Below are 11631 nucleotides of genomic sequence, written 5' to 3'. Positions count from 1 at the left end.
CAAACACGGGAAGAGAGAGAAAAGAACAGAATGAAGTAAATAGGAAAGGACAGGGAAGAAGGGAAGGGAAGAAAGAGGAGATTGAAAGAATCAAACTGACCAAATGGCTGAGCGTGGTGGTGGTACACGCCTGTAACCCCAGCACTCAGCAGGAGGGCGGTTCTCTGTGAGTTCAAGGCCAGACTGGGCTACAGAGCAAGTTCCAAGCTAGACAGAGTTAAACAGTGAAACCTCAAAATAAATAAACAAGGAAATACATAAATAAATATAGAAGAGCTGAAGGCTAAATACATATAACGCGTGACCATAGGTGGGGCCGTGTTCTGCAGCTTCTACTTGCTCCAAGGATAGACCCCCTAACTTTTGGCCCCACTTTTTGGTCCACCTCTGCCCTCCCTTGCAGCTGGGCATCTCAGGCTGCTCTGACTCTTTGCTGCCACCGCGTGACCGCTCTGTTCTCTGCAGGTCATTCCCAGGGCTTTCCCCTGGGGCTCCTGGCATGGGGTGCTGAGTGTTTATGTAGACACGGCCTCGCCTTTGGGGGGCCTTGGCAGGGTGACCTGGGGTACAATTCTCCAAGCCTTTGCATGTGCTCTGTATGCCCTCCCTCTTTAGTCCCAACCACCAGATTCCAGAAGTCCTTGGATTCAGCCTGGACTGTGCCATTCAAAACTTTGCCCTCACATAAATCGAGCACTTACTGTGTGCCATGCACTTGGCAATGCCGTTTCATCCTGCCCTTGGAAGTACATACGATTCCTATGCATCTGTGAAATGAAGAAGCAGAGGCCCAAAGAGGAGAGAGAACTTAGACAAGGCCCAGCTAGCAGTTAAAACCTGGACACTGAGTTCCAGAGTTTGTCCTTACAGAATCCTCACAAATTAAGCCAAGTTGGTGGCCATGCCTGTAATCACAGCACTTGGGAGATAGAGGCAGTAGAAATAGGAGTTCAGTGTTATCCTTATCTATATAATGGGTTTGAGGCCAGCCCAGGATCTGTGAGGCCCAGCCCCTAAACAAAAGTCAGGCCCTACTATCACACTGATGATTTTCTCAAATACCACCATAGAATCTTTGTCCGGCAACAGATGGAGATAGAGTCAGAGACCCTCATCAGAGCAACAGACTGAGCTCCCAAGGTCCAGCTGAAGAGCAGAAGGAGGGAGAAAATGAGCAAGGAAGTCTGGACTGCCAGGGGTTGGTCCACCCACTGAGGCAGTGTGCCTGTTCTAATGGGAGCTCATCAAATCCAGCTGGACCGGGACTGAATGAGCATGCGATCAAACTGGACTCTCTGAATGTGGCTGACAATGGGGGCTGACTGGGAAGCCATTGATAAAGGCACTGGGACTTGTTTCTACTGCACGTACTGGCTTTTTGAGACCCTAGTCTATTTGGATGCAGAGCTTCCTAGGCCTGGATGTAGTAGGGAGGGCCTTGGACTTCCCACTGGGCAGGGTTCCCTGCCCTCTCTTAAGGAGGGAGGAAGGGGGAGGAGGGTGAGTGGGGGAGCAGGAAGGGAATGGGAGGAGGGGAGGAAGTGTAAATTTTTTAATGGAAATAACAATCCAAAAGGCGGGGGCAACTGGAGAGCTGACTCAGTGGTTAAGCGCACTTGTTGCTCTGACAGAGGACCTGAGTTCGGGTCTCAGCACCAGATGGTAGTTCACAGCCAGTAAGTCCAGTTTCAGAGTATTCGATCCCTCTCTGACCTCTGTGGACACTGGGCACACATATGGTACACATGCATTCGTGCAAAACACTGACTCTACATATAAAATAAACAATTTTAAATAAACAAATGAAGTCAGAGGTGTGAGGAGCATTTTATGGGGCAACTTGTCCAACACTCTTCATTTTTCAGTTGGAGAAACTGAGGCCCTGAGAGTAGAAGTAACTTTTCATACAGCAGAGAAGCAAGCAGACCCAGGCCTATGCACAGTAGAACCCAGAAGGTGCCCCCTCCCAATCATCCTTCTATGGGAAGTCCAGCTCCCTCAACTGCATGGACCTCCTGGTTAGAATCTTGCTACTGCTGGGCTTTCCCCGCTAGGAAGGGTGAACCAGCAACTGGGTGAACTGAAGAGGGAGGGGAGCTCTACGGCCCCATCTCAGGGGTCATAAAAGCCCCCTAATTAACTCGCTCTGGGTATCTGCAGACACAGAAGGATGGGCTCAGGCAGGGGAAAGGAGGAAGAGGTAAGAGCTGCTGTCATCAGTGGGTACCAAAGAACTCATCCCCCCTTGCTATAGGCAGGCCAGCCTCCAGCACGGCAACACTTTCCTCTTGGGTAAGTCCTCAGAGAGAGGGGCCCAGGACGCTGAAGGCAGGCCCATAGACTGGGTGCGAGGAAAAGGGGACCGGAAAGAGTGGGAAAGGAGGGGCGCCCAGGGAAGGTGTCCAAAGGGGTGGAGACAGGTGAAGAGAGTCATGAAAGAAGATGGGGGCAGGACACGCCTCTGCCAGCCGCAGCCACCCTGCTTCTCTCCAGTAGTGCCTCTGAGGTTTTATCTGTTTCTATTTTTGTGTGTATTAGTGTCTTGCCTGTGTGTGTATGTAAGTGAAGCACATGCATGGCCTAGAGAACAAAGGGCTCTAGAGCCTCTGGAAGTGGAGGAGTTGCAGACTGTTGTGAGCCTGCTCTGTGGGTACTTGAAACTGAACCTGGGTCCTTTGTTAGAGCAGCAAGTGCTCTCAACCTCTGAGCCATTTCTCCAGTCATTTTGAAAACTCTTTAATGAACCCCAAACCTAGAGATAACTGAGCCACCTGCCTGCCCTGCTTGTGCCTCTCTGCCTAGAACTATGCTGCTTCCTTTCCCTTCTGGGTCCTCAACCCCAACCTGGGCCTGCTGTTGCTCAGAGCCTTTTCCAGGTTCCCTCCCGCCAGCAGAGGGAGGCGGGAGGAAACCTCTGGAAAAGGGAACCTCACTGGGATTGCTGGGAGGCTCCACAGCCCATCTCCCTCAGTCTCTCAAGTCTCTGCCACGCTGTGGTTCTCCAGACAAGGGTCCCCAGTTGTGCCCTGTGGTCTACTGGGGGTGGATGCTAGGAATTTAAAATGTTCTTTATTCTTAAATCGGTTGGTGATGGCAGTGGTGGTAGCTTATTGCCTTTAATCCCGGCACTTGGGAGGCAGAGGCAGGCAGATCACTGAGTCTGAGGCCAGCCTGGTCTACAGAATAAGTTCCAGGACAGCCAGAGCTACACAGAGAAATCCTGGGATAGGGGAAGCCACCAAAAATGTCTTTGTTCTTGAGAATGCCATACAATGTACACAAAGCATATAAGCAGGCCTGCCCCACCTACCCCTTGCTAAGACACTGGATTATTATCTAGCTCCGGAACTCCCAGGAAAAAGGAAGGAGAGGACTATGTTGGGATCCAGAAAGTTTTCAGCTGCCCTTCAGTGACTTCTGAGGAATTGGAAAAAAGGCAGTGTGTCCTCAGGTTCGAGAGCATGGATTCTTGAACCATAATGCCCCAACTTGAATCATAACTTGGTGACTTTCTGGCTGTGTGATCTTAGGCCAGTTACTTAACTTCTCTGGGCTCTGGTTTCTACATCTCTACAGATGGAATGCCACAGTTGCTGCCTTTGAGGGCTGCTCGACTGCAGACTGAGAATCAGTTCTCGATGACCTTGTAAGGAAGGCCCTTTATCCCTCTATGGCCTATGCTCTGCCTCTCTGATCTTTGGTTCCCTCCCCTGAGCTAGCAAGGCAGGGGAACTCTGCCCATTGTGTCTCTACTCGAAATGCTTTTCCTGCCTTACATACTTAATGCTCAACTATGTGCCACCACTGGGAAGCCTTCCGTGATTTCCCCATGCCCACCTTTCCCTACCGGGACTGGGACTGGGGATCTCACAGGACCCCTGTGGGGCCCAAGGTTCCCAGTGAAGACAGGGAGATGACTCTAGGCTGAGCAGGGCTCCCTGTAAGCCCCCTTCTGCTCCAGCTTTATTTTGGTTTGAGAATCATTCTAGTCAGCATTCTTGGTCAGCACCACAGCCACCCGGGCACACGGTCAACGTCTCATGCAGTATAGAAGGAAGGAACAAGGGAATGGAGGTTGAGAGATGTGTTCTGCCCTGCAAAGCCACTGGCTTAGAGAGGGTCCGGGGCTTCCAGATGACAATGCCTGGCCCAGCCACCAGTATCCCTGGTCCAGTATTTACCTCTTGATACTGGCCCCAGGCTGAGAAGCCTGGCTTCAGTCGGGTCCGGTTACAGCAGGTGTCCGACGTCCAGGCCTGTTCCTGTGTGTTCCTGTTCTAGCCACCCCTCCCCTTGTCATACGTGGTAACTGATTAGACCTGGGTCTCCATGTTTCCTGGGTATCCATGATTCCTTAGGGCCAAGGACCAGAGGCAGCCACCTGAGTCCTTGTCTTATCACTTCCCATGCCCACTATCCTTTTAAATCTGCAGGTACCAGAGAGAAGCCAAAAGCCACCCCTTCTCTGGGACTGCCATTATCAAATGACATTTATGAAATCTGGGGGGGGGGGTGATACCCCTGCTAACTATGGCCAGGTGGGAGCCAATGAACGATTTTGATAGTGGTTGTACAACCTGGCCCTTGCCTTCTGAACACCATTTCCTCAGAGTTCCTACTGGCTCCAGCCTACGCTAACTATCCCTGAAGTCTGTGTTGGGAACTTGACCTAAGATGCCCACTATTCCTAGGGTTGGGTTTAGGCCTGCCTGAGAGCTTTCCTTTGAGAGAGGCCTGGCCTGGAGGGACACCAGCTAACACTGGTGGATCTGGGCCCCTGGGGACGTCTGGTTCTCTCAGGGGTGGAGGGTCATGTGGCCTACAGGCTTCTGCTGGGCCTGGTCTCCTGGCCTTTTCTTGTCCCCATTGCAGTAGGTAGAGTCTGTGTTTAGAATGGGCTAGCTTGTGTCCCGTCCCTTCTATTGTTTGACTGTTCACTACAACCTACTACACCCCTTCTAAATGTGGATGCTATTTACTCCCAAACCCTCAAAGTGCAGCTTCTTTCTTGTCTGAGAGATTCTCCCTGTTCCCCCAGACCCGAGGGCTCCTTCCCAAGTCCATCTGGCTGGGCAGTCACTTGATCAGAACTGAGCTATCCACCAGGATGGGAAAGGGGCCCTCTTGACTTTGTTAACATTAGTCCTGTCAGTACAGGGACTAGCCCCCCAAGACTTCTTAACAGCTTAAGAGAATCACAGAAGGGGTGTTGACCAGCTCTGAAACCCATGTGCCTCTGCAGGCTAAGGGACATACTTCATTAGGCTCCCTAGTACACACTTGGTCAGTCTGCTGGGTCCCCAGCCAGCTCCAGGTAGTCCTTAGTGGGGAAATTACCCTAGGTCTCCAGGTGAAGAGCCACACCCATTCCTCCATGACAGTCTGGACAGAGGATCCAAGATGACTGATAAGGACCCCCTAGGAGGTGAGGCGGCCCCGGTGTCGACAGCTCCAGCTGACTATAGAGAGGGCATCGCTGGGTAGAACTGAGATGGTGCCAGGCTCCGACAGCTCTGCTGCCCATTTGGCCTGCTTTGGCTGCTAGTTTCGCCGGACTGGGTGCCACATGGACACAGGCCTGCGCAGTGTGGCCAGCATCTGGTTCCAGTGTGTGGTGCCCATGCCACTGGCCGCTGGACCAATGATGACATGTCCCACGTTGTCCCCACGGCCATCACTGCTGCTCTCAGCCACGGTCACTCGGAGAGACAGGTCCTGGGGAAAAGGAGACATGAGAGTCTCACTATGTAGCCTTGATCGTCTGCAGTTCACCATGCAGACCAGGCTGGCCTCAAACTTGGTCTTTCGAGTGCTAGAACTAAAGACCATTGCCACCTCATTATTTATATTTATCTATAGTTCAGGCTGGCCTCAAAATCCCTTCAGAGTGGGACATGACCCTGAACTTCTGACACACACACCCCCCCCCGCCCCGCTTCCACCTCCTGAGTGAGTGCACCACCATGCCTGGTTTATGAGGTGTGGGGTGTGTGTGTGTGTGTGTGTGTGTGTGTGTGTGTGCACAAGAGTGTGTGCGTGAGTGTGTGTGTGCACAAGAGTGTGTGCGTGAGTGTGTGCATGTGTGTGCACAAGAGTGTGTGCGTGAGTGTGTGTGTGCATGTGTGTGCACAAGAGTGTGTGCGTGAGTGTGTGCATGAGTATGTGTGTGCATGTGTGTGCACAAGTGTGTGTGCGTGAGTGTGTGAGTGCGTGTGTGTGCACAAGAGTGTGTGCGTGAGTGTGTGTGTGCACAAGAGTGTGTGCGTGAGTGTGTGTGTGCATGTGTGTGCACAAGAGTGTGTGCGTGAGTGTGTGTGTGCATGTGTGTGCACAAGAGTGTGTGCGTGAGTGTGTGTGTGCATGTGTGTGCACAAGAGTGTGTGCGTGTGTGTGTGCATGTGTGTGTACAAGAGTGTGTGCATGAGTGTGTGTGTGCATGTGTGTGCACAAGAGTGTGTGCATGTGTGTGTGCATGTGTGTGCACAAGTGTGTGTGCGTGAGTGTGTGTGTGTGTGTGTGTGTTGGAAACCCAAGATCCTGTGTGTGCTCTAGCTTCCCGGCTTTTGGACTTGAGCCTTTGCTACCTGTTTCTTTGTCTTTAAAATATGACAACATTTCCTACTCCATAGGGCTGCTGTTGGAAGAAAATTAAGCATGTAGGCAGGGAGAAAACCCAGAAACAGAAAATGTGTGACCCGGTACTGGCCCATCAACAGAGCACTTTCAGATGCCTCTCCCTGCTACAGGCATCATCATGTGTGATCACAGCCGAGAGTCAGGGTTAAATAAGAAGAGGTTTGAGATGTTAGCCCAGATGTTCTTACCTAGTCTCCAGCAGCTCCGGTTTTGGAGGTTAGAGGGAGGGGGCATTGTGACAAACAGGGCAAAAGCAGGGGTCAAATGGGTGAACTATCCAGTAAGGGACAAGGTTATGATCCTAGGACCAGCAAGATTCCTAGATTTGGGACACCCAGAGTGAGGCTGACATTCAGCTTTCAAATCTGAGGAGCTGGCAGGGTATCTCAGTGGTAAAGTGGGTGCCTAGCACACACAAAGCCTCCAGTTCATCTTCAGCACTGGAAAACAAAGAAATTCCCAAGAACATCCCTAGGAGGGAACTAGGTGAGCCCTGCAGAGTCCCTGAGCTGCAGGGCAGGCTTTAGTACAAGGATGATTATTAGACATAGCTAAGGATAGAAAGAGACAATAAGAGGAGAAAGGAGAGGAAAGGAAGGAGCAAAATCCCCACTCTCTGACTGATAAGGCTTAAGCTATATTCTCTGTGGTTCATCCTACCACCCCCAGCCCGTAGTCTGTGATAGACCAGAGCACATAGTTGTCTGGAAACTCTAAGATGAGAAGATCCTAGTGGGGTCTTTGCAGTAGGACCTCTGAGGGCTTAGGTTCACACCCCTAGGCCCTGGGGTCACCTTGAGCTCATCTTCAGGCCAGTGTGGTTTCTCAGAGCTCAGCTGAGCTGTCACCTTCTGCAGAAAGTCCCCCCTGAGTACTAACACTGGGGAAGCTTCCAAGGGGGTTTACAAAGTCTAGGGACTTCCCTACCCGTCCTTCGTAGGCATAAAGAAAGCAGTGTCTGGGTCCCCAACCCTCACCACCGGCTGGCACGTAGAGGTGGGTTCAATTAGTGATAGACTAGAAGGAGGTTGGCTTGAGGTCCCTCCCATGAGGCAACACGAAAGGGATGCAGTGGCCCAGAGTCCTGTGAGGCTCCGGCGCACCTCACCTGGAGCACAATGGCTGGTACCGAGAAGATCATGGCTTCGTTGAACACTGGGTTGGGGTCATCCCTCTTCACTGCCGTCTTCTTCTTGCTCATCTTCCTCCCATCCTGCAGCAGGTATACTTTGACGAAGGGGTCTACAAGCAGGTGTGTGGGTGAGGGTCAGTAACACGCTTGCTTGCTTATGTGCCATGGCCCTGTCTACTCTGGCTCCACCCACTGCCTCCAATTCCCTAGTCTTTGGCTTATAGCCATTATCTCCAGAGGTCACCATTTGGTATTTATTTATTTATATTAAGACGTGGAGCTGGGCAGGATGGTGGAGACGCACGCCTTTAATCCCAGCGCTTGGGAGGCAGAGGTAGGTGGATCTCTGAGTTCAAGATCAACCTGGTCTACAGAGTGAGTTCCAGCACAGTCAGAAATACACAGAGAAACTTGTCTCGAAATGCAAAAATAAAAACAAAATAAAACAACAACAACAAACAAATAGGATCTCATTATGTGTTCCAGGCTGGTTCTAAACTGAGCTTAGGGATCCTCCTACCTCAGAGTCCTGAGCTGCGGAGATGAAAACTGCCAACTACACAGTGCCTGGCTTGAAAACTCACACTTTGTTGTTTACTTGTTTATTTTGGGGTTTTTCAAGATATGGTTTCATGCCAGCACCACCCAGCTAATTTATATGATTTACTTTTATTTTGACTTATGTATTTAAATTACATACACAGAAAGTGTCTCTGTATGGGTGCGCACATGTGCGTGCAGTGCCTGCAGAGCCTAGAAAAGGGTGGCAGAGAGCTGGCGTTATAGGCAGCTGTAAACTGCCCAGTGTGGATGCGGGGAACTCAATTCCAGTCCTCTCCAAGAGCAGCAAGTGCTCTTAACCTTGGAGCAATTTCTCCAGCTGTTTGTTTATTTTTGTCTTGCTAGGTAACACAGGTTGGCCTTGAATCTGTAATCCTAGTAGTCACCCCATTGCATACACCTGCTTTGCTATTGGGCATTGATTGATTGACAGATATTGAAAGACAAAAATCTTTTAGGCTGGTTCTGAATTCTTGGGCTTAAAGGCTCTTCCTGCCTCAGTCTCCTGAGTAGATGGGCCTATAAGTGCATACCACTGTACATAGCTTGATGTTATTTTAAGGATGACCTTGAGTTTCTGATTCTCCTGCCTACACCTCCTGATTATATATATTTTTTCCTGAAACAGGGTTTCACTGTGTCGTGTAGCCCTGACTGTCCTGGAACTCACTATGTAGACCAGGCTGGCTTTGAACTTGCAGAGATCTGCCTACCTCAGCCTCCCGAGCGCCGGGATTAAGGGCATACCACTACAACCAGGCCCATGCTGTGTTTTATGCAGTGTGATTACTGAACCCAAGGCTTCATGCATGCTAGACAAGCACTCCATCAACTGACCTATACCCCAGATCCCCAGACCCTCGATATTATTTAAAATCCACTTCCCAGTTGAGAAACCCAAGGCTCTCATGGCCAATCAAGAGAGGGCAACCAACTGCAAATTTCTCTCCCACATACTCCCTGGAAGGAGGCAGATCAGATGCTTCTCTCCCTGTTAGTGCCTGAGTGCAGACCGCAGATCTGAGTGACTGAATGCCAACACAGCGGGGCCTAACAGTGTGCAGCTCTGAGATACCAAGTCTTCCTACTGCCTGGGGCCCTTGGCAGACAAGTCCCAGTAAGTCCTCGCAGACCCAGAGTGTGAGAGCCCACAGGACACCCGTCCCAACGGTTGGGGCACGGCTCCTCCCCATTTAAAGTCCGGGTTTCTGCCCTGTCTCTGAGCTCAAGTTCTGACAGATGGAGGCTGACTCCCCATTTCTTGTCTGGCCACAGCACAAGTGTTGGCTCCTGCCCTCAGATTCAGTCACTTTCCCTCTACACTCCACACCTTGGGCTGCTTGTCACCCTCCGGGGTTCGCATGTTTCCCCAGCATGCCTGGCTCCTAGCTTAGTTGAAACCACAGGGACTCTGGCCTTGTGCCCAGCGCATGCTTATAGCACACAGCTCCCCCTGGTCCATGTGGAGGAGCCGAGGACATAGGACCTCACCTGCTGTGGTCTTGTCGTTGGTCCAGATAAGATTCTTGGCTTTTACCACAACCACAGTCAGACGCTCGGCTGTGGGCAGGTAACTGAGGGACAGCAGGATCTCTCCCACAGCATCAGCAGCCTGTGAAAACAGGTATGGTTCAGGAGTCTTCTGCCCTCCAGGGTCAAGGGGTCCAGGGAAACGTGGATACTTCCTTCTCCATCAGAAAGCCACTGCTTTGGGACTAACTCTTAACCAGGTACCAGGCTGGCAGGATTGAGAAAAGGACAACCAACCCACCCCCTGCCACACCAGGGAGGATGCACAGACCCCCCCCCCTTGCTCCGGGTGTGGACCATGCCTTGGAAGGAGGCCCAGAGGTTGCCTGTCAAGTGCATCACTCAGATGTAGTTTTGTTCCTCATTCGGGGCCAAGGAAAACATTCTCTGACTAGTGTAAAGGGATCCAAGTTGACAGCATTTGCTTAAGCAACAGCGTTCCCTGAAATTGTTGCCATGATAAAAGTAAGCTTCAGCTTGGCCCCTGTCTGAGATAACCCTCTTTCAGGTCAGACCCGTGCATCCCTAACAGTAGCTTATAGGATAGAACTTCTGACGATGTGGTCAGTACAGAGATGATGGGCTGAAGAGATGACTCAGCAGCTCAGAGCACTGGGTTCCTTCCCAGAAGGCCCAGGTCAGTCTCCAGCACCCATCATGTAGCTCACAACCCTATGTAACTTCAGTTCCTGGGGGTTGGGCATCCTCCTCTGACCTCTGTGAGCATGGTACGTGTGCATGACACACAAATATATATCCAGGTAAACCAGGAGAAACACTCATAAGAATAAATAAATAAAACATAAAATAAAAATAAATATATACTGGCCGGGCGGTGGTGGCGCACGCCTTTAATCCCAGCACTCCGGAGGCAGAGGCAGGAGGATCTCTGTGAGTTCGAGGCCAGCCTGGTCTACAAGAGCTAGTTCCAGGACAGGAACCAAAAACTACGGAGAAACCCTGTCTTGAAAAATCCAAAAATAAATAAATAAATCAATAAATACTAAAAAATAAAAAAGAAGAAAGAACTGAGAAACAGGCCAGAGAGATGGCTCGGTGGGTAAAAGGACTTGCCACTAACCCAAATGACCTGAGTTCAATTACCCACAACCCACATGGTGAGGGAGAGACCCAACTTGGAGAAGACAAGGGGTCTTCTGACTTCCACATGCCTTCTCTGTGTGTGTATGCATGCCCATACACTCATACACATAGAAAACACAATAAATAAAATGTTAAAAAAAATCAAAGCAGATTTGTTGTAAAAATCAAAGTTGTAAACATCTAGAGGGCGTATTTGCCACCACTTGCAGTGTGCAGTTCCCTAGAGTGTGGCTCTCCTAATGCTGTCAGGGTCCAGGTCAAGGACAGGAGAGTGGCATCTCGCCTAGGAAGTCTGTGTGTGTTCTCGCCTCGGGTGAGCAGGGAGCCAAAGCGGGTGATACCTTATTCTGGTCCTGTAAGTACAGCCAGCCGCTGAAGGGCTGCAGCGGGAGGTCCAGCACAGACAGCTTCAGCTCCACCACTCCAGTGCTCACGTTCCGCTCGTCCTCATCAATGCCGAACACAGAGAATCGGAGGCTCTTCTCCTCCAAGGCTGCGGGATCCAGGGGGACAGAGAACTTCTCATCGAAGAAGATGGAGTAGGTATTCCTCTGGATCTAGAGAGAGAAGGGGCCGTGGAGGGGCTTTCTGCGACCCAGTCTAGATTCTGGGCCTCCTTTTGTGGTTCAGCCTTCAAAATCTGTTTCCTTAATTTTGTTGTGTTTTGA

The 11631-nt window shown here is 50.9% G+C and overlaps 1 protein-coding gene across 1 annotated transcript in view; it reads right to left on the bottom strand.

Moving 5' to 3' along the window:
* Positions 1-1826: 1826 nt before the first annotated feature.
* Positions 1827-11631, bottom strand: part of Syt12 (synaptotagmin 12) — a 37061-nt gene continuing 27256 nt past the window's right edge. The window contains exons 5-8 of the mRNA XM_041661705.1: positions 11305-11520; positions 9821-9941; positions 7745-7878; positions 1827-5715 (exon numbers count right to left, since the gene is read on the bottom strand). Of these exons, the coding sequence (XP_041517639.1) occupies positions 5542-5715; positions 7745-7878; positions 9821-9941; positions 11305-11520 (645 nt within the window). The 3' untranslated portion in view covers positions 1827-5541. The remainder of the gene's footprint in view (positions 5716-7744; positions 7879-9820; positions 9942-11304; positions 11521-11631) is intronic.

The sequence above is a fragment of the Microtus oregoni genome, unplaced genomic scaffold, assembly GCF_018167655.1.
Source record: "Microtus oregoni isolate MIOR12 unplaced genomic scaffold, Mior012 000012F_ref0000307, whole genome shotgun sequence".
In the NCBI taxonomy this organism is placed as follows: domain Eukaryota; kingdom Metazoa; phylum Chordata; class Mammalia; order Rodentia; family Cricetidae; genus Microtus; species Microtus oregoni.
The sequence above is the reverse complement of the archived record's forward strand: the minus strand, read 5'-3'. Positions and strand labels throughout refer to the sequence as shown.